Source organism: Solanum lycopersicum, chromosome 11 (assembly GCF_036512215.1).
Source record: "Solanum lycopersicum chromosome 11, SLM_r2.1".
Classification (NCBI taxonomy): Eukaryota; Viridiplantae; Streptophyta; class Magnoliopsida; order Solanales; family Solanaceae; genus Solanum; species Solanum lycopersicum.
This window is the reverse complement of record NC_090810.1, coordinates 55,648,558-55,672,252: the sequence shown is the minus strand read 5'-3', so window position 1 is coordinate 55,672,252 and position 23,695 is coordinate 55,648,558. Positions and strand designations below refer to the sequence as shown.

The window sequence follows — 23,695 nt, the reverse complement described above, 5'->3', positions numbered from 1 at the left end:
TAAGGAGAAAAGGTAGAAAATTATTTTATGATTTTCTTTTTGGAAAATAGAGAGAAGAAAATCTCCTTTAATTCAACTTAATTGCTTCTCTTATTTTACTCTCTTTTACCTTACATTCTATAACAAAACAAAAGACAATTTTTTAAGTAAATACTCTTCATTTATATAAACTAACCAAAAATAAATATTAACCAATTTCATTGCTCTTAATACTCTTTACCTTTTCTTTTAAATATAAATAATATTTATCCTTTAATTTTCACCTCTAGTTTCTTAAGGCAATGGAAAAATTAGAGGCTTATATATATATATATAAATGAATTCAACACAAAATAAATTTCTTCCCAAAAACTTTCCACCATTTTCTCTCTTCTTTTTTTCTATCTTCTTTCACAATGGCAAAAGAAAGGGAGGTTTGTTTTATATACATTTTAAGTTATTCTTTTTAATGTTTTTTTTTGGTTATCTTGAAGATTGTTATTTTTCTTGGGTAATTCTCACATATTTGTTTCTGATTTTCTTTTTCTTTTGAAAATTGTTTTTAAGTTTTTTTAAAAAAAAATGTAAAACAAGAGAAAAAGTAAATGTTATTTATTTTTTTGACATAAATGATCATAAATATAAATGTAATTTTATGATTTTGTTTCCTTCTGTATTTTGGGTTTGTGGCCTACAAGAACAATGATTTCTATGGAATAAAAAGAAGAAAAAGAACAATAAAATAAAATCCAGTTAATTATGTGAATTTCACATTGTTAACAACCTTTTCTTGGTTTAATTCTACATATTTCTTCCTTTTCATTTACAACAAATAACTACGATTCACATGATCATTCATGACATTCTTTTTCGTATCATGCATACTGAATAACTCGTATAGTCATCGTTTCATCAATGAAAGTTTATTTTTCTATATAGAGAAATGGATCGCCGTCTGTACCTCAGTTTGGAGCATGGCATCACAAGACCGCGGACGATCTTAATTTTTCCATGGTATTCTCCCAAGCTCGTGCAAACAAGAAGCAAAGTAGACAGAATATAGCACACCACAACCCAGGAAATGAGCAAGAAATGCTTGGCAAACACCAAGATGTATCACCAAGGGTAGAAATACTTTTTTCCTTATCATAGCATTAGGAAGATTCATTTGCATATATATACATATACACATATAATCCTCACTTTAATATATCATGAGAGACTTTACCAAAGGTAATGGTTCGAGCCTTGGGAGTGGAGTTTTCCTTGTTGGGAGGGCTAAAACCCTCCATAATGAACTTTATATGGTGAAAATCCGGATTAGACTGGGCAACAAGTTAGGTATACAAGATGTTAAACAACAATGTTTCCTTTAGTGATACAATGTAAGCTTCTCGTTGGTATGTTACAAACCTTAGTTGTGCAGACTCTTCACTTTTGATGCCGCACTTGTGTCGGATTCACCAAAAATACACTACTTTTGGCAAATCCGACACACACCTGTTGACATTTTTGAAGAGTCCGAGCAACATATAGGTAACTATAGTGCATCAACCACTGGAATATCAACTAATAGAACATATAAACTATGATTGTCATTATGATCATTCATGACCAAACTTGCTGATTTTATCAAATATCATGTATTGTTTCGCTCCTTATGCAGGTTATTCTAGTTTACAACACAATTAATTGCCTTTCATATGTACCTTAGAGAGTGGGTAACTAATAGTATCATCATCATTTTAACAAATTGTGTTTCTAAATTTGTAGAAAAGTAGTTCTACTCCAGTGCCTCAAGTTGGACCACGGGATTCAAAAGATCGTGCCAACAAGAAGCCACATAAACCTGATAAAACACACCGAAGCCTAGGCAATGAGCAAGAACTTGGCAAGCACCAACAAGCTTCAACAATGGTATGAAAAATTACATCTCTTGTAAGCCTTAAATGGTTAATTTACGACGTCTACAGATGCATCTTCATTTAAGCATCATACAACTATCAAAGACAAACTTTCCTTTAATGTTATTGTTAGGATTTGTCTTTGGGGTGGAATTGCATGACTCCTTGCCAAGAAAATACTCACTCATACCCACTACATGCACCAAACAAGCATAATTCGATACTTAGGTTTCACAAGTTTTCTAGAAAATGATATCTATTGGGTGTGTTCGGTATAGTAGGAAAGTATTTTTTTTATTTTTCCCATATTCGATACTTGGTCAAATTTTTTGGAAAACTTTCTGAATAGTTCCTTAAAATGAAGAAAATGACTTCCAAAGTCGAAGTAGGAAAAACAAGTACCCTAAGTGGCATTCTAACTTGATTGTGTTCTCCCCACCCTCAAACACACCTCACCTTCATCTCTACCCCCTCCACCAATAGTATTTGTCTGCATTTTATCCAAATACTTTTAGGGTAATTTTTTTTGCTTATGTAGCAAACACAAGAAGATAAGTAAGAAACTCACTTATTTTCCTCAAAAACATAACAATATACCTAGTGTAATCCAGCAAGTGGAGTGTGAGGAGGGTGGTGAGTACGCAAACTTAACTAGACAACACTCGTCTACCTACTACCCTTCTATCATAATCTTTGACTTACATACCTTCCTTTCTAGGAACATACCTTAATAAGTTGAAGATGTGTCATGTCCTTCAAATCACCTCTGTATAATCTGCTATAGCCAAATGTCATGCCTCCTTACTGGGGGGGCATGTGTGCACCTCCTCTTCAGATGCCGAAATCATCTTGGTCTCGCCTCCATCATCTTGTCCACCATGGAGGCCACTTCCCCACTGTCTTGAATATCTTTGTTCCTAATCCTATCCCTCCTACTATGCCCACACATCTATCTCATCATCTTCATTTCAACTACTTTCATCTTACAGACATGTGAGCTCTTCATATGCCAACACTCTTCCCCATACAACAAAGTTGGTCTAACAACCACTCATAAAACTTACCTTTTAAGTCTTGGTGGCACATTCTTAACACACGAGACATAGGATGTGAGCCTCTATTTCGTCTGACCCACTCAATAGATGTGTAACTACATCATCAATATCCCCAGGTTCTCATTTGGCCCAAGCACCCTCAAACTTCTTCTTGCGAATAACCTCCTTAACCTCCTCAATTTTATACCTCTACAATACTCTAACTCTCGACAACTCTCGGAGTGCTCTAAAACTAGCACAATAATCATGTTCCGCTTTTCCTTCAAGAGTTCATAGAAGTATGTCTGCTATCGTCGTCTAATGTGTGCCTCCTTCACCAATACTTTCCTTTCCTGTCTTTGATGCACTTCATTTGGTCTAGGTCTTGGGCACTCCCCTCTTTTTCCTTAGGAGCCTATGCAACTTCTTGTCCCTGCCTTTGTCGTGTAATTATTCATACAAGTGCTAGAAGACTATTATTTTAGCCATTGTAGCAGCTGAATTCGCTCCCTTATTTCCACCTTTTACCTCTCCCTATTTTCCCTCTCAGTGTTATCAAAGGCGAAAAGCGCAAAAAAACTCTAAGTTTCGTAGGGGCTTTAAGCGCAAACAAAGTGAGGGCTTTAAGGAAAAAAGGCGCAACGGGAGAAAAAGAAAACAAATATATATATTTAGTCCAAGACTAATAATTATAAACATGAATGACAAATATGACCAAAGAAATTGAAAATTTTTTATGATAAAGTGAAAGATCAATAATCTAGTGTTACTTTTTCATAAGAGGCTCATTGACAAGGAAACATTTGCCTTAGGACCTTGATGACGACACTGAAGTGCATATAAAGTGAGGTGTAGCGCTCAACATATTTTGAGCCTCACTTCAGAGCTTAAGCGCGCACTTTGATAATATTGTTCCCTCCTAGTCTTGTTGTCCATCAACTCCATATAAGCAACCTTCTTGACTTCTATTTTACCTTGGACTTCTCCAATCCACTACCATTCCCTCGATGTCCGACAACATTACCCCTCCAAACCCCAGGACCTCTCCAGCTAGTTCTCTAATGTAATCAGTTGTCATATTTCACATATTATTTGCATCCCCACTACTTCTGAAACCCAGTCACCATCAATTTCTCCCCATATCATGAGATTTGGTAATAATCAAGCCACCCCATTTTGATCCTCAGTAGGTCATGCAAAGCCCTCTTCTTCCCCTTAATCTCTAAATCCTTTATCGAGAGCTTATCTTAAGTTATAACATACTCACTCGGGTTAACCTTGAAGTCCTTATATATATAGATACTTTTATCACATTTCCTAAAGAGAAAGACATCTATTTGAGTCTTAGCCACCATGCTACAGAACGTCACCAAGTGATCCTCTTTCTTGGGGAAACTTGAATTTGCTACAACAAAATCAAAAGCTTCAATGAAGTCCAAAAGTGAAACTCTTCCTTCATTTATATCCCTAAACCAAAACCCTATGTAGATCAACGTAACTACTTGACGTTGTCTTGATGTGGCCATTGAAATATCCTCCTATGAATATCTTCTCGGTGTGTGGAGACCCCTCACCACCTCATTCGAATCCTCCCTTAACTACTTTTTAACCTCTTCAACCAAATCCGTTTGTGGCGCATATGCACTAATTATGTTCAAGGTAATTCCTTCAGTGACTATCTCAATCCTCATCGTCATACTATCATTCACCCTCCTAACCTCAACCACTAAGCTCCCTAAGTTTCCTATTCAGTAAAATGCCTACTTAATTTATATTTCCGAGCCTCCGCAGTACCACAATTTAAACCTGTCAACATCTCAAGCATAAGTCCCCACCCATATGGTCTCCTGAACACAAGTTATATTGATCCTCCTCCCCTTGAGAACCTTCAATGACTGTATAGACTTTCCCGTGAAAGTATCTATGTTCAGCTTCCTTGTAACCCTAGAATCCCGCCCCCAGCCCCACCCGAGGACATGTCCTTACTCTACCATCATTCACCAAAGCAACAATAATTTATAAGCTACTATAATGAAGGGTTTACTAAACTAACACCATGACAATAAAGAGTCTAAAATAAATGAATGAGAACTAAACTTAAAGGCACTAATCGAGAATAAAGATACGTTGGGGAACTAAAAAATTAAAGATAGGTTGGGGAACCAAAAAAAATTTACTTCATAATGAACACACCCACAGTGCTATTGTTTCTCTAAAATATTTTTCATGTAAATTGTTTAAGGTTCGTCCAAAGTCTGTCCCTCAATTTGGAGAGTGGGATCAAAAGAGTGGGGGTAGTCCTGATTACTCGAAAGTGTCCCCTCAAGCTCGTGCCAACAAGAAGCAGCATAAGCATGATTCAGCACACCGCAGCTTGGGAAATGAACAAGAGCTTGGCAAGCACCGTGAGGTTTCACCCAGGGTAAGAAATGTTTTTTTAACTTATAAGATACAAGACAAACTTCTCTTCAGCTGTACAATAGAAAATGTATTTGGTACAGTAAATAACATGATTACTACCCCCTATTCTGCATGTCATTAGACAATTTAGAGCATGAATAGTAATGCCGTTCACTTAGGGGAGCAAATGACCTTAGGGGTTTCAACATTGTTCCTACTTTCTCCCTACACGACTTGAAAGGCTCGACCAACCAGTTATAGGAGGAGATGCTTAACCAGTAAAAGATAACAAAATTTTCTAGCATTTAAAGGGGTCCTCCATATGAAACAAGTAGGAAAATAGTAAAGGTAAGAAAGTGATAGTATGGTTTTGCTTGAGAACAAAAGACTGAAAATCCTTCAAATCTTTTTCAGATAGGTATACATGAGAACAATAGGTTCTGTCAGCAGTCTAAAAATATAGATTACTGTTTAAAACCTTCTCAAAATAGATTGTCTAAACCCATCTTCCCAACCGAGATAGGAGTGTCTACTGGGGGTTGGGAAAGGTTATGAAGTTGTTTCTATGTATCATGTATTAAGATTTAACTCAATCTACTTGTGCATTTTACTAGATCTATTACCAACTGCTGGTCTGAAGATTAGCAATTGCACCACTGACTAGGAAGGAAATATTCATACATCATCCCACACAACTCTAGTCTGGATAGTTTGTTATGGGTGACGCTGTGCTAACAACGAGGGAATTTGTACAAGGCGTCAAGGATGAGAACAATTACATGAGAAAATATAATGCATCTCAAAGGTGTGGCAAAGACATGAGGATTCAAATTACAGTGTCAAAATTATACATAATCTAAGGCCTTTTGGCAATTCTAGTCAAGTTAGATCATTCACACTGTCCTAGAACTTCGTAAAAAGAAAGGAAAAAAAGAAGTAGATGAACTTTCTGGCGCAATAGCTCTAAAATGCACCGACAAAATTGAATATATGTGACAGTTCACAACATATGTGAATTTAATTCCAGTTTTAACACTACATACATTATGATTTGGTTAACTTCACTTGAAAACTATGAGTGTGTTTGGTACGAATGAAAACTTTTTTTGGAAAATGTTTTCCAATTTTCTCATATTTGGTTGGGACAAAAGTTTTGGAAAATGTTTTCCAAATCAACTCATTTTCCTCAAAATTAAGGAAAATGACTTCCCTTCAAAAATTTAGGAAAATATTTTCCAAAACTCTCCTCCAATTTTAAATTACATTTTTTTTTGGAAAAACAACAATTTTTCAAAAAAAATAATTCAATTTTAAAATTTTATCTTTTTACCCAATCCCTAACCCACACCCACCCACCACCGGCCAGCCCCCCCCCCCCCCCAAAAAAAAATAATTTTGCTTTTTAAAAATATTTTTCAACTTCAAATTTTTATTTTTAAACTCCCCGCCAGCCCCCCACCCATCCCAACCCCCAAAAAAATTAGTTTATTTTTTAAAAATACTATAAAGTCAAATATTTATTTTCTCTCCTGCTCCCTCCCCCACCCCACCCCCCACCCCAATTAAAATTTGTTTTTAAAAAATATTTTCAATTTCATAAATTATTTTCTACTCTAGTAAAAATAAAATGTCTCTCAAAAACATTTTTCATTCATAAATCAAACACAAAATCATTTTCAGAAAATATTTTCTGCTCACTAACCAAACATGAGAAAAAAGTCCAAAATCTACTTATTTTCCAGGAAAACATTTTCCTTCATACGAAACACACCCTATGTTCATCATGGTTTGTTCAATTTCATTGACTACAGGAATATCAACAATGTTTCACATGATCATCATTCATAACCTTGTTTCAATTTTATAATTCTTGGACATCCTACATCAGTGGGGATGTGGTCCATTGTCCTCCTTATGTGGTCTTGGAAAACCTTCACCTCTTGAGCTAGCTTTTGGGGCTAAGTTAGGACCAAAGTATTATTTTTAATTATCATAGTATCAAAGTTAGGCTAATCCTAATTATTGATTTACCCGATGTTGGCCCCCATATTATGTTGTTCACTCTCCAGTTGCCATGTCTGGGCATGCGGGGGATGTCGAATAACTTTTCAACTTACATAGTCTATGCTATTGTTAATGTTTCAAAACTTAGATAACATTTCGAGTGTTCTAGAGAGTGAGTTACTCATAGTGTTATTGTGTCACTGATAGTTTCTTTTTTTTTTAATCTTTCTGAGTTTTTAGAAAAATAGTCATACGGCAGAGCCTCATTGTGGAGCATGGGATCAGAAGACTGGGAACAGTCCAAATTATCCCATGGGGTTGTCCCACGATCGTGCCAAAAAGAAGCAGCATAGACATGGTTTAGCACGCCACAGCATGGGAACTGAGCAAGAGCTTGGTAAACACAGAGATGTTTCACCTGTGGTAAGAACTTTTTTTTTTCTAAATTTGAGATAAGCTTGAAACTGAAATTTTGAAATCCCTGGAATTCTTTCAATTCGATATCTAATTTTGTGATCTTGTGGGATCAAAATCGAAATATCTGCTGTTTGAGGTTTAGAAGATATCAAACATTGTCGAAAAAAAATTGGAACTTCAAACTTGGCTTTCTATTTTTGGATATTTGTGGAGTACTTGGCACTTTGAGATCGATTTTGGGTTATTTGAGCTCAAAAGATTGAAAGACAATGTACCAGTTTGAAGGTTCGAAGCTTGAAGAAAGAAACTAGAAACACCTTTAAGCCCACTTCGAACTTGAAAATTTTGAGAATGACATATAAGACTTTGTTTTGATCAGATATTTTTAAATCTTTTTCATAGAAGTTTAGTCATATATGCCAGAAGTTCATCCATATATGCCAACTTCAGACACTAGGCTTTGGAAAGACAAACTTCTAAATGCATATGTCAGAAGCTTGTGAAGCTAATTTCGAAGCGGTTACACTTGGAAAAAACTATGATCTTCGGCTATGCCTTAAATAAGAGTCCTAAAATCTTTATCTGTGCTTTTGCCCCAAACTTTCTTCTAGGCAAATAAAAGAGACTTGTTTTTGGTTTGGTAAATGCATGATTACTGGCCTCTATGAACCGTATTCACAAGATGAATATCATAGAAATATGGATGTTAACATAGATGGGTTGTCATACAAGATTGGAAAAGAGTAGCAGGACACATCTAATACAGTGTGAACCTAACACAGGATAAAATGAGAGAATGTCTCTTAGGATGGTTTGGTCACGTCTTGTAGACCTTCATATGAACTGTAACTTATGATGAAAACATGATGATAAAAGATAAACGGAAAATAATCCTGAAAGTAATGAGTCAAATTCGATGTAGGATGTAAACTAAACCTAGCATAGACCTCCATACATACCAGTAAGCTGGTATGGAAGTATTCCCTTTACAGTAGTCTGTCTATCAAATTATTTATTTAGCTAACAAGTAATGTGATCATTTTGTTCACATTTTTAATCAAGCATTTCAATGTTGTATTAGTCATGAATTTGATATTAATCATCCATAAACTACTATGAGATTGTACAAGAAAGACACTCACCAGCTCTTAATAACTTATCAGATGGTTTCATAAATCTGTAGAAAATTGGTTGGATGTCTGTACCTCAATTTGGAGAGTGGGAGCAAAAGACTCCGAGTGAGACCAATTATTCTATGGTGTTCTCACAAGCGCGCGCAAACAGAAAGAAGCACAAGAGTGATTTAACTCATCGTAGCTATGACTTTGAGCAGGATCTTCTATCCAGGGAGCGAGAGAAAGCTGCCACGGTAAGACATCCTAATCTCCAAAAGATTATGTTACAGTAAAGCATCTACAATACTGTATTATAATATTCTCAAGACAGAATTTCCTCAAGTATCAGATAGAAGGGCATATTGGGGTTTGTTCTGATCCATATACGTCCTTGCTTGACGCCCTTGGATCACAATATGCCAAACAGTATGTACCAACATAGCTTTAGTTTGTGGTTACCTCTAATCATTTTGAACATCTCCTTTGTGCAGAGGAAAAAGAAGAAGTTCATGACCTACCTTAGTTGTTGTCTTCCTGCATGATGCTGTGGTTTTTAGTGTGAGCGAGGACCCCCTTTGTAGCAATCTTGAACTGACTATTTCTCTCCTGTATTCATACATGAAAACATGAGAGAGTTTTATCATTTTTCATCAGAGTATATATATATATATATATATATATATATATATATATATATATATATATATATATATATATATGCATTCAAGCCTCTTGCTTGGAGTAAAAATTAAGAAAATTTAGCAACGTTATAATCAAAAGCTGTGTGTTTCCTGGGATCTACTTTTATTCTTCACTATGAGGTAAATGCTCAAACTCCATTCAGTAATCCAGCTATACACCAATGTATAACATCCTTTACGGAATAAACATAAGTTTTATAAATAGCATTATGTGACCAAGGGTTTTTCAGCAACTGCAAGAGTTTGAATGTCCTTAAGGATATTCTGTATTTACAAGTAAATAGAGAGAGACTTTCTATTCCTCTTCCTCATAATGAAAAAGTGAATTTGCCAAATCAAGTCGTTGATCGTTCTACGGGTGCTCTTAAGGAAGAGAGGTACTTTGCATCTGCCTTGTCTATCCCGTCAAAAAGATAACTGAAAGGTGGCATTTCAATGTACTTGCCAGCACCAGGGATGACTTTCAGCTCATCATTTTCCCAAACAACCCTTCCTCCTGCAATTGTAGTTTCAACCTTTCCCTGTATAAGGAATAAAATGGGAAAAATAAAAAAAAATGCATAGGTTTAATAAATTGCAAACACAAAGCGGTGGCATTGTTTGAAAATCAGTAAAGGGAGGGGCTGCGGAAATTTGGTGTAGTCAGTGCAAAAAAAATGTCACTCAGAAAAAACAGAAAGTTTGTGAAGGGTTGAATTATAGAAAATATACATTTTCAAGAAAAATATAGTGTTCCCTTTTCGCGACAATAGAATTTTTTTTATGGAATTGGACAATTACAACTTTTAAATGAAGTGATTATCCATGAGAATATAGATTCCAGCAAAATGTAATACTCTACTGTTTTTAAGTGCTTCTATATATGTACACCAAGATACCTAAATATACTGAAGGCACAAGCTCTTAAAAGGTGACATTTGATTGCAGATTTTTTAACCAGTAATGTCACACGCAATGTACAGTGAATATAGACCTCTTTCTTAGTAATGTACATAGCCCATATGTAGATAGCAAGTTTGCAGGATTCTCTTTTATATCTTTCTATAGTTGGCACCTAACAACAACTACAACATACCCGTTGTGGGATCTGGAGTGGGTAGAGTGCACTCAGACGTTATACCTACTACCTTGTGTGAGGTAAAGAGGTTGTTTCTCAAGAGTGCCATAATACCATATGAGAAATATTGGAGAAAAATATTATTGAATTGTGTATGTACATTTTTTCACAGAGACCCTATTTATAGACACTATAATACAATCATTTACCAAGTAGGATTCTATATAATACTACTATTCGGATTTTAAGTAGGATTGTATATACTATTCTTGTTTGTATTCCTTTCTAACGGTTCCGATCACGTTCTGTCCAATCATACCATACCTCTATTGTCAATTCACTTCAGGTTACATCATATGATTTAAATCCTACATCAAAATAGATTGTGCTGTCTTCCATCGAAATATGCTGGGAAATTGTTTATGGTGATGAAACTGATGTATTTCCAGTCAGGGTTGCTGGAAAATGGCATTGGAAAAGAGTGCTACTGAAGAGAGAGGTTAAAGTAAAATATCCTAGAGTCGCTCATTTGATTTGGCTAATCATATTCTGTAGCACTTATTAAGTAAATTCATAAGAAAATCTAAACAACAAAATCACTGTATTTGGCAAAGCTACAACATAATATTATGAGTAATACATAAGCCTCGATAATTTGTGAATGCTTACCATGCCTGTCCAACCCTCATAGACATTGGTATCTGTCCTATAATGGTGTGACTTTGAACTAATCTTGAAGCTTGAATTGGGATTTAAAATGATTATATCTGCATCAGACCCAACAAGTATTGCTCCCTTCCTTGGATAGATATTGAAAATCCGAGCACTAAATCACAAGATCAGATATTTCCAGTTAAGCTTCCATAATAAGACAGTTGCATTGTTAGAAATTGAAATATAGCGATTTAAACCAAAGAAGATATCATAAGCATCAAGCTGGTTGAATTAGATTCACATTGAAATAAATATCAGAACATCTGCTCGTCGAGGTGCACGCAAGCTAGACCGAACACCATGGTTATAAAGAAAATATATATATCAGAACATCTACAAGACTTTTTGCCAAAGTTTAGGAGTTTACCACTGTTGTAGATAAAAGTCTGGTACTTAAGTGGAGAAGGGTAGAGGGAAGGGTCCATTATCAAATTTTGAGAAGTTATTCAGAAAAAGTTAAGTAGTTTACCATTCTGTGCTTGTTATGCGAACATAATCAGTGACAGATATCTGACCAGAAGCCTGACAAAACCATCGGAAGAAAATAAACAATATACTCGCATAGGACAATTTATTTGAGCAACAATAGAAAATGTCACAGCTTACCACCATTGTATTCCAAACCAAATGCATTCTCTCCTCCATACCTATAAATAAATGATTACACTGATACATTAGAAGGAAGATAAAGACACATCGATAGATATATGTAAGGAAAAAGAAACTTTTGCATACCATTAACACCATTTGGTATTTTCCGGAAATCACCAATTCCTAGCGCTTTCTGAGTTGAGTTGAAGGTGCAGTGATCAGTTCCTACCAGCTGCATATATAAAACCATGCTGATTAGTTGTATAGACAAGAAAAGGAACGCTAATGACTTCTATCTTGCTCATATGAGTTGATGGATAGATCTTAAGATGGGAAAGTGAAATATTTGAGTAGTGTTTGACCATGATATTTTTGTACTTCTTTGGAGTTGAACTCCGGAAACCACGTTTGGCCATAAAAATTCAGAAAATTCCCGAATTCAACTTTGAATTTCGGAATTTTCAGAAATTCCAAAACAACAAAAAGTTGTTTTCGCTTTTTTAACTCCAAATTACTCACAATTTTTTTTTTACAAAAAAGAACTCTAATTTGTGTCATAGTCACATAAAACTCCAAATTTCAAATATAATTTTTCACTTGGAAACCAAAAACTTCTTTTTTTCAATTTTTACAACGAAACATGGCCAAACGCCATCTTGGATATTACCTATGGCCAATGGAGTCGCCCAAGTATCTTTAAATTTTGTGACAGCACAAAAAGCATATATTGATATCTATACATAAATCAGACTGAAACCTGCAGAACCCCTGCAGCAAGAGCTGCTTGAAGAGCTGTTCCATGACCTGCTGCTCTGATTGGTGGGCTCATGACGTACCTGAAATATTAAAACGTTTACGGGCATCTTATGCCATCTATAAAGGGAGAAAAGAAAAGTTAAACCACAGAGGAGAAAAATGATCTTTACCTTGCTGCAAAATGGAAGTCAGGATCCCAAAGTACTGAATCATTAAGAAGTAAACCTGAAACGACTGGCTCCCCAACAATTCTTTGACCTGAAATGAGATCGTAAATTTAGTATAGAGGCATAAGTGAAGTCCCATGAAACTGGTATCTGAAGCAGAGTTTTTTGATAAATAATATTAACGTAGAGGAGAAATAGTTCCAAATCAAAGGGTACCCAAATAAACGTGTGTTTCAGAGAGGAGACAAAAACGTGCATGGTGCAAGTTAGAGATAGAAACATTGCCAGTACCAAGTTAAGTTTTGTTTACAAGTTCGCAGTTAAGGTTGGTATATTCTAAGCAGAGTAAACAATTTGGTTACAGCATGAAGCAGAAAAGAGGACCTTCATATCAAAGGAGCTCCATGGTCAATATAAAAAAAATTAACAAAAGTTTAGCCCCAGAACAGGTTTGCATGGATGATATGATGGGAATACTTACTAATATTCCTTAGAGGGGACAATAAATCATTGCAAATTCACCATAAGGTAAGCATTACAAAGCCACTAATCCAAATTTCCATCAAATATACTATTCAAACACTTTATGCCAAACCTGACTTCCGAGCTCTGGCAATTTCTTCCATCGCGTCAATACTCATGACATGAACAACATACAATGGAGTGTTCACAAAGCTGGCCAAACGAATAGCTCGAGCAGTAGCCTCTCCCTCCAGCTGCAATTATCCACGACATTGCAAGGAACACCATTTGGTAAGTTATTCAAAGAATGAAATAGCCATGTCAAATCAAAGAACAAACATTCACAATCAGTGTGAGGACATAGTTGGCTTGAAAGAACAGAAATACGACAAATAACAACTATTCTTGAAGAAATCACCATAATCTAAATATTTAATATACACAACATAGCATCAGCACTCCTGAAACTATATATCCATGATTATCCATAGGGGTGTTCACGGTTCGGTTTGGATTGGTTTTTCGCTACAAGGACACCAAACCAAGTAACTCAGTTTTTCAAATGTTGGAATCGAACCAAAACAAACCAATTAAATTGGGTTTTCATCATTATGGTTTTTGTAGGGTTTTTTGTTTTATTTGGTTTTCGTTGGTTTTTTATGAAATATATGATTACTGCCAAGCATATATTAGGTCGACTATATTACAACATAACACTACCAAGTGAATAACTCTTTAAGAAAAGAAGGAAATTTATATATATTTAATCAAGTTATATATAGCTTCCTCCATAAAAGTATGCATTATCCAAGAATTTCGTAAATTATAGGAATATAATAGAATTTCTTACAATGACTTTTCTGTGCAAAAATTTAAAGATTTAATATCTTGAAAATATTTTAGTTAAACAATGATAAATAATTAAAAGAGTACAAGTTATTTTGAACATGAAATAGATTCTTGGCATTACCAAAATAAAAATTACAAATCAAACTAGAGAGTGAAGACAAGGAATTTGATTACTATAAACGCAAACACCTAGATTACGAACCAAGAGCGTAAAAGATTAAAATGTACCATATGGCTGTGTGCACGCGTGCAATTACAGTTTTTTAAATATGTGGTCAGATAGTCGATTTGGTTTGGGGGTTTTGGTTATTTTTTGTTCCAAAACCAAACCAAATTATGTCGGTTTCTAAAATATAAAATCAAAACCAAACCAAAAGATGTTGGCTTAATCCTTCGTTCAAGATTCTATTCAAATTTTTGAGCAGGAGATGTTTCCCGGTATTGCTTCTCCCAAGCAGAGAAAGCTCAAGGTGTGAAGCAACAAACAATTCCCAAGATGCTGGAAAGGCTCTCTCTTTGCTGCCTTGTTGCTAAGGCTAGTATTGGAGGGTGGGTTTAGAAAAAGGCTATCCACTGAGCAAAAATAGAATATATGATCCTTGGCCCGGATCCGAAAGTAGGCCTAACCATGGTTCTCCTGTTAGAATTTGGCTAGGTCAGCCTTTCATTACTAGAGTATACAGTGCTTATTAGAATAGATCGTGAACACCCCTAATTATCCATGACTGCCTTATCCAAAAAAACAATATGATTATCCATGGTGACAACTATAGTTACCAAGCATCTACACACCTTGTGCTGTGTCCAAAAATATTCCCATTATATGACCAATGACCACTCACCTATCCTATACCGTCAACATATGGAGGACCTAAACATGTTATTTCATATTCATATGCAATCCAATTATATGTATACACATAAGCTTGTCTATATGGTTTATTAAGTTAGCTCATATATTCAGTTTACTTAACTAAAATGAATTAAGGAAGTACTTCTGTTTCTTCATCGCATTCACCTACATAACTTATATAGAAATTAAGTTTTGTCATGTCAAACAATACATTCACATTTTTGTACCTATGACACACAACCCTCATCCTGCTTTTAATTAATTAATCTCACGAAAGATTACCAGAATAATAGTAATGCCACAATATCACATGTGAAGTTGTCCAAACGAAAGCTATTACAAGGAGAAAGCGTACATATATTCAAGAAAGAGAAAAGAAGAATTCCAAAGGAACCTTAACCACATAAAAGCCTGCAGTAAAAATACTTTACTTCACTATACCTATCGAGCTGTAACAAACAGAACCAATTTCTTGTATTGTTGGTCTGCAGGCCTTAATATCATTGCCTCAAGATATTATGCATTGTAATATACATTCCTTGCCAGAAAATGAAAAATATTTCCTACATTGGATGTCCTAGACATTATTCTCTGTTCTCATCACCTAACTGGTTCTAATAACGAGAATGCATTACCATCCTACAGCACAAATTTCTACCAAATAATTGGGTTTTTTTTCTGGAACTCAAAGCTTCAGCTACTTGGTGGCAATAGGGAAAAAGTGCATGCATGCATGTTGACAAGCTAGAAGACAGAAAAAACTAAATCAGCTTATTCCTAGGCATGAATGTTGAAGCAAAATAGGTTGACTTTACCACTGGAGGCCTTGATAATGCATGTCCCTCTGGACCAGTAATACCAAGTTCGATCATTCTTTTTTGACCTTCAAATACAGCATCCCCATTTTCTGCATGAACCATAGCTAAGGCACCAAGGGACTTGCACTTCTTCAATCCCTCCATTAGAAGCTCATCATTAACCATGAAGGAACCTTTGTAGGCAAGGAAAAATTTGAAAGAGTTGATACCTACGATAAGAGAAATAAAGTCAAGTGGAGTACCTAAAGAGATACCAAAAAGTGCAGAGAGGAAGATGCTTCCCGTGAACTACTCTGCAAGAATGAACCGAAACTTAAAAAGTATTCAGATGAAAGTAACACTTTCTGGAAATAAGTAAAACCTTTCTCCTTGACCATAATTTCCATCTCCTCAGATACAGTTTCATTCCATTTTGTAATTGCCATGTGAAAACCATAATCCATGCATGACCTCTTAGCTTTCTCTACATAAGCTTCATAACCTGCAGATAAGCTTCCATCTACCGGAATAACAAAGTCAATATGCATTGTTGTTCCACCAGCTAATGCGGCTGCCTGTCCACTGAAGAAGTCATCAATTGTCTCCGATCCCATAAATTCCATAGCAAGGTGTGTATGAGGATCAATTCCTCCTGTCATCATCATAAGAATCAGAAGCGAAGGTAAACTGTCTGTTAGCTAAGGTTTACTAGTGAGACTGTTTATTAGGAACTATAATTTCGAGAAAATGCTCTCATGTATATTTTACCACTAAGACTGGAATATTTTGTATTAAACAAAAACTCTGCTTATTCACATTAAACTTACGTAAATGGAAATAATGTAAGAGCTGCACATATGACACTAAAAAATATATGTCTACAGTAGTCATGCCTTACGGGTCTTTTCTCTGGCAGGATTAAAAAAGCAAAACTACAATTCTGAGACTAGAAATGCAATCAACTGAGCCACTTAGCCCTGAAGAAAGAAACTCTACCTGGCATGACAAACTTTCCAGTTGCATCAATGACTTTGATATCGTCACTAACCTGCAGATGGTCTTGAGTTGTGCATCATATTCAGATGAAAAGTAATGAAGTTACCCGTTAAGGATAAAAATAATCAACCAGTGAAAACATAAGAGTTTCATGAATAAATAAAGCCAGCTTGAAGGCACAGCTGTCGCATATTAGCAGGTCAACTTAAGAATGTAATGGAATAAATGGTGACAATCGTACTGACCAACAAGTGAAGACACAAAAGAACCTTAAACACAAAGTGGAAGGACTAACTAGTGTACTAAGACAATTCTCCCGGCTCAGCAAACTTCAGCATCATAAAATGAGAAAGCAAGAAGTTCTTTCTATCGTGCTAAAGTAATCGGGGCAATTTATATCCAGTGATAATGTTGTGACATTTAGAAAAATGGTATGAAGTCAAAAAAGCTATTCCTTCTTCAGTAAAAACTTCCATATGATCCTACATCCATATATCCACCAAAGTACGTCCAGATTTTTTAAGCTATCCTCTAGAATCGCGTCTTATGACTCTTACCGTCTCTAGACTAATTAAAAACATATTTTCCTTGCAAAATTAAGCAAAACTGCCATTTTCTAGACACAAACCCAGGATTTCCAAATATTTTTCCAAACCTGAACATTCTAGCTCACAGTTCATCTAGTCTTTCAGTCTTGGTGTACCAGGGACCAACTAGTCAAACTTTCACATACGAGAAATGTTTTCTGTTTGTTCAGATAGTTAACAGAATATTTGCTAAACCCTTTCGTTGTTCCATCTAGTAAGAACAAAATATGGGTAGATACAAATGAATTAAGAACAATAACTAGCATCAAATTCAGCTATCAGCTCAGAGAGATCAATCACAATAGACAATAGGCCCAACTACTATTCACATCCCATTCAATCAAGAAAACTCAAACCAAATAGAGAAACTTCAACAATTACCTTGATGTTAGGCTGCACTGCCACAATTGTTCCATCCTCTATATACACATCAGCGACCTCCTTATGATGAGCATTCACTACAGTTCCTCCTTTTATAAGTATCTTTGATGAAACTGACGACATAAAATCGCACCCAGAATCTCCATAAATATTTGTGGCATCACAAAACTGAGACAGATATAACTGATTTAGATTTTAAACCATACTTCAAAAAAAAGAAACTGCTTGACATCGACATTAAAGGCAGAAAATTTTATTTATGTTCTTTACTTCTCAAACTTTCCATACTACAGTTCATAACGTCATATTCCTAAAAGTTAATCATCTAACACGATTCAAATGAGACTTCATCCACAAAATCAGTACAAAACAGAAATAAAACAATGAAATAAATCAACTTATTAGAAAACCACCAGAAGATTGATCCAATAGTAGTTTGGAAGTCTCGAGGTCTTAGGTTCAAATCCCAGCAGAGACAAAAAAACCTTAGGTGATCATTCCCATTTATCCTCTAAGTTACACGGACTCTTCACTCTTGATGCCGTATCTATGTCAAATTCTCCAAAAATACACTACTTTCGGCAAATCCGACATATTTGAAGAGTCCGAGCAACATAGATTGTCCTAGCCTTAGTGGACAGAGATACCTGGTACGTGTTGCTGGTGTGGATGTGCGTGAAAACGGGCTCAAACACCACAGTTATTAAAAATAAAAAAGATTCAACCAGATTTCACTTTCATTAATCTATCAAAGATACACTACTTGCACATTCTAGTATAGTGGTCAAAAAGTCATAATTTAAATTTTTTTGCTACTAATGGTTCCCTAACAAAAATTGAACTTCTATTCATTCTCATACACAAGTTCAAATTATTACTCCATTCGTCTCAAAATAAGTATCGAAAAATCACATCGATTAAGAAATCAATAAATACAATATCGCTTGAAAATTCAAATTAAATAGAGAAAACATACCTGGATATTATTGGATTCAGAAAGAGGGAAAAGGGCAAGAAGCACTGAAATCAAAGGAATCAAAAGTTGAACTCTGAAGAAAAACTCCATTGAATCAAATTGTTGAGTAAATCTCTATTAGTTGTGATCAAAATTGGATAAAGATTCCATTGCAATCAGTTTTGACTTTTTAAGTTCAGAAAACATTTTAATTAATTAATAATTAAGAAATAAGAGACATATGGGCCTCATTTAATTTTTATTTTTTTTGTTTTATTTAACATATCCATTCTTCGTTTGCTTCTTTTTTTTCAAAATCAAAATTATCCCTCCTCATTTTTGTTCTTTTTATTCTAATCGACCTTACCTTCTAATAGTATAAAGTTAAAAAAATAATCTTTTTTTAAATTTTAGATTAACTAGAACTAGGGTTTAATAAAGAAAAATTTTTATTAAATGAGAAATTATTGGATTCCGAGATTAAAAAGATAAGAAATTATTGTCAAAATTTCAAAATAGTAATGACCCTTTAGGTTACTTTTCCTGCTAGAAGTTTTTACGGTGATTTCAAGTCATTTTTGACTTGTTTGAATTGTAATACCTTAAAAATGCCTAGCTCATAAAAAATCAGAAGAAGTACAAAAATTTGAAGTTCACGATATGTAAATTGAATTACAATTTGCGAAATGAATCCATACATGATAGTTGAAATTTTAGGAAAATTGATTTAGTGTTCAGAAAATGTGTTACGATCGTAGATGTGTCGAGGACCGTAGATGTGTTTACGGATCATGAATACGCCTCGTAGATCAAGTCCTGAAACCTCATAGATTCAGAACCCTAGACTATCTTCTACAAGCCAACAGTACAAATCGTAGAAAGGACTATGAGTCATGATTAGGGTCTCGTGAATTATTATTCAAAGACCTTGTAATTTTGGATTTATATATATCTACGAATGACTAGGATTAGTCGTTAAACTTTCAATGGACCATAAAAGGGTCTCGTGGATTGGAAGTTTAGAAATCCATGATTTCTACGTACAGGGTTCCATGACACTTAGATAGAGTCAAGGTCTATAAATGGAACCACGGGTTATAGTCCTCGTAGAGCTCTTTCAACAGATTCTAATCAGGTTTATTTGGATTTTTCTCACTCTTTTAAAGTCTGTACTATGTCGTTTTGGCCAATTCTAAGTGGATTTAAGTGATTTCTAAAGAGTCTAACCTCGCATTCTCTCATTAATTATCCCAAATTCAATTTCTTTTCTCTTAAGTCTTTTCCCTTAAGTAAGTTAGGGTCCCAATGCTTCAAGCCTACATTGAAAAATTCAAGCTCGGGTTTGTACTTTAGAATTTCATTAATGGGTCCTTCTTTACCCATTGAGTTCCAAGGAAACCTTAATTTCTCAAGTTATAATTTCTCCAAAACTAGGATTAGTATTATTTTCATGAAGTCTTGTTAAAATTCAATTTCTTCTTCATGATGCTCTTCAATTGTATGATTTGATTATAATTCAATGTTCTCAATGACATTTTCATGAACTTATAGCATGTAAGTATTCTTCATGATTAGAGTTATGATATTTTTATATGCATGTCTCAGATTATCATATTTTTATTTATTATGATGCTTTCATATATAAAGTGTCTCTTAATAAATTTTCAGATTTCATGATTTACATATTTTCAAATAAAGTTTCTTTTAAATTATGTTCAGTTATCACAATTTATGACCTTCTCAATATTTATTAACATGATTTAGCAGTATCAGATTATTATTGATTTTAGTTAATGTATATTTTCATTGAGAGTATAGTTAGCACCAAGTGATCTTAGGATGAAGGTTTTCAGTTAGCGTCTGTAGAATTTTATTACTAATTTCTAAGTCTCAGAATTACGTGTCACCGTAGGATCTGTCTCAAATAGATATTAGTTAGTGGATCCACATTAGCTTAGATATTATGTCCTTAGCTTGACAAGTATTGAACACACTCTTTTCAGTGTGGGAGTAGTACACTGAACTCCATGTAGTAGCATAAATGATTTATGTCGATTTTAGTATCTCCCACGGTCAAACTTTTGATGATTGCATGACCTTGTACTTATGTATTTCAAATTAGAATATCTCAACTTCATGTCATTTTGATTGATCATTGCATCAATATGTTCAGATATTATGTTATTTATGCATTTTCTCCATACTCAGTACATTCAAAGTACTGACCGCATATCTTCTATCTATATTATTTGATAATATATGTTCTAACATACATCATTATGCCCGCATTTAGTAAAAATTCAATCAACTAGCAGACAAGTTGGTGAGTCCTAGCAACTCATATTAGTAGTCTTTTAGATAGTAGTTTAGATATCCACCAAGTATGTTGTCTTTTAGATATTGTTTATCTCGGTATTTATGGATTCTATCCAGACACTTAATTTTATCTTTTGCCTATATTTTTCAGTTTTCTGTTGATTTTGCTAATATTAGTAGGCGTTTAAACATGCGATTTGAAATTATGATATGAAATTACTGTTTGGATATGCAATTTCATGTTGATTTTATCTCATAATTTCATATTATGCGATGAAATTCCATCTTTTCGAAAATCCTGATTTGAGATTTTTCAAACACAAAATTTGATCCACAAGTTTATATATATATAAAAAAAAAACTTCCACATTTATACTACTCATCATTTATTTCAATAAATTTATAATTCGTATCACTATTTTTTTAATTCATTTGCATCATGATATGGTGATTATTCTCACTAAGAGAATTATTATTACTTCAAATCAATTTCTACTTTACCATTTATATGTGCCAACTGTTATTCTTACAAAAACCTGTATTTATAAGGTTAATAAACAGAAATAAGATGAAGCAGAAAAAATATAAAAGACAAGAATTAATCCGAGTCCACAGAAACTACTGTGTGTCCTTAAGAAATTTAATCCCCTCACTGTACCCAAGGTTATGGATTAATTTCTCCCAAGATAAAACGGATTAAACCTGTTAAAGAAATAGCGGTACCTCAAAGTTCTTTAACTTCAACGAACTTAAGAACAGCAACAAGTCACACAGACTCAGTCGATCGACACTTTGATTTTATTTGAGAGAAAAATAAATGCAGAGAAAGAAAAAAATTTCAATGTTTAAAAAATCAAAAATTGACTTCCTTTTATCGCCATTTTCAGCAAGGAACATGTCTGTTCAGTGAAATCTGTTCAGACCCATTTTATCCAGAAAGTTGTGTCTTTTGGAAAAAATAACAACTTTTCAAAAAATTTGTGTCCGTTAGGAAAATAACTACTTTTTGGAACGTAACGACTTTTCGGAATGTTACCGTTACCTGCAAATTTATAAGAGATAATAAATAAATTTTGTCCAAAAAATTTATCAATCAATCACATCATTTGCCAAAGCCAAAGCCAAAGCCAAAGCCGAGCCGAGCGACGACGACGATGGCGCGAGGGGGCATCTTCTTCTTAGTTCTTTAAGAAGTAATGGAAGTGTTTCCTTCTATAAGGACAACAATTTCACTTTCTTTTGCCGATATGGGAGAAATGACTTTTCATTTGCACTTTGCAAATGACTTTTCATTTTCCCTCCAAAGTAGTTCCCTCACTTTTCATATTCTCTCTTTTCTTTTCCCATTCACTTTTCATATTCTCTTTTCTTCCCCACATGAATGGGGAAGACTATTGTTAAAACATATGCATGAAAAAACTTGTGTGTCTTGTAGGTAAAGATTAATCGCATTAGGATAAGTAGGTTTCCCTTTAAACTTTCCATAGTGAACATATATCGGATATACTCGGTCAATCGGTAGATTTGATATCTTTGAACCGTCGAGCTTTGGTGTATACCTAGACAACATATGTCACACAATCAACCCTTGAACTGTTCTTAGTTCTCATTGTTTTGCTCGTTTCAGCCATGAACACATCTTGGATAGTAAGTGCTTAAAGAACTGGCCTTACCGGATTCTCCTTGAAGCGACTTACACTTAACACTTACATAGGTGATTTCTAAATGGTTATCCAATAGATACACCATTTGATATTCCCTGTATCAAACTTAGAAACCATTAAAATGTCCTTATGTCTTTATCCTGGTTACTAAACATTGTCTCATCATGAGAATGGACCATAAAATAATAATAATAATTTTTTTTGACAATGTTGAACCGTCATCAATGACTTTGTTTTATCTCCTTGAACCTAGATCTTGGGATCTCCAGTCTTCTAGGTAGAGTTACCGCCACAATGACTTGTTCTCGGTCATAGTCCCATTCCCGTCGATGATTTCTCAACTCCCTCTCTATTTAGGCCTTTTGTAAGTGGATCCGACACATTATCTTTTGACTTCACATAGTCAATTATGATAATTCCACTAGAGAGTAGTTGTCTCACAGAGTTATGTCTTCGTCTTATGTGACGAGACTTGTCGTTATACATAATGCTTCCAGCCCTTCCTATTGTAGTTTGACTATCACAATGTATGCATATATGGACCATTGGTTTGGGCCAAAATGGAATATCTTCTAAGAAATTCCGGAGCCATTCAACTTCTTCACCTGCCTTGTCTAAAGCAATGAATTCAGACTCCATTGTAGAGCGAGGTATACATGTTTGTTTGGATGATTTCCAAGATATTGCTCCTCCACCAATAGTAAAAACGTATCCACTTGTGGATTTTGTTTCAATTGACCCAGTAATCCAATTTGCATCACTATATCCTTAAAAAATGGCTGGATATCTGTTGTAACGTAAAGCATAGTTTTGAGTGTCATCTAAGTATCCCAAGACTCTCTTCATTGCCAACCAATGATTATGATTAGGATTACTTGTGTATCGACTCAGTTTACTGATAGCGCAAGCTATATCTGGTCGTGTACAATTCATGACATACATTAAGCTTCCCAATACGCTAGCATAGTCCAATTGAGACTGACTTTCGCCTTTATT

The 23,695-nt window shown here is 34.6% G+C and overlaps 2 protein-coding genes across 4 annotated transcripts; one reads left to right on the top strand and one right to left on the bottom strand.

Moving 5' to 3' along the window:
* Positions 1-342: 342 nt before the first annotated feature.
* Positions 343-9,501, top strand: LOC101262380 (uncharacterized). 2 transcript variants are annotated; one of them, XM_010314942.4, is made up of 7 exons: positions 343-413; positions 919-1,104; positions 1,753-1,896; positions 5,160-5,339; positions 7,562-7,744; positions 8,922-9,107; positions 9,345-9,501. In XM_010314942.4, exons 1-7 carry the CDS (start codon positions 396-398, stop codon positions 9,393-9,395), a joined length of 948 nt encoding a protein of 315 aa, XP_010313244.3. In that variant the 5' UTR covers positions 343-395; the 3' UTR covers positions 9,396-9,501. The 2 variants fall into 2 exon arrangements, with proteins under 2 accessions (XP_010313244.3, XP_019066692.1); XM_019211147.3 differs by lacking the exon at positions 5,160-5,339.
* Positions 9,502-9,640: 139 nt separating this feature from the next.
* Positions 9,641-19,038, bottom strand: LOC101261880 (dihydropyrimidinase). Of its 2 annotated transcripts, none has more exons than XM_004250848.5 (13): positions 18,741-19,038; positions 17,765-17,932; positions 16,797-16,848; positions 16,183-16,452; positions 15,819-16,030; positions 13,435-13,555; positions 12,843-12,930; positions 12,674-12,752; positions 12,061-12,148; positions 11,932-11,972; positions 11,795-11,847; positions 11,281-11,437; positions 9,641-10,075 (listed from the first exon to the last, which is right to left on the bottom strand). In XM_004250848.5, exons 1-13 carry the CDS (start codon positions 18,828-18,830, stop codon positions 9,890-9,892), a joined length of 1,605 nt encoding a protein of 534 aa, XP_004250896.1. In that variant the 5' UTR covers positions 18,831-19,038; the 3' UTR covers positions 9,641-9,889. The 2 variants fall into 2 exon arrangements, with proteins under 2 accessions (XP_004250896.1, XP_010313242.1); XM_010314940.3 differs by having other exon boundaries at positions 16,797-16,859; positions 18,741-18,917.
* Positions 19,039-23,695: the final 4,657 nt, after the last annotated feature.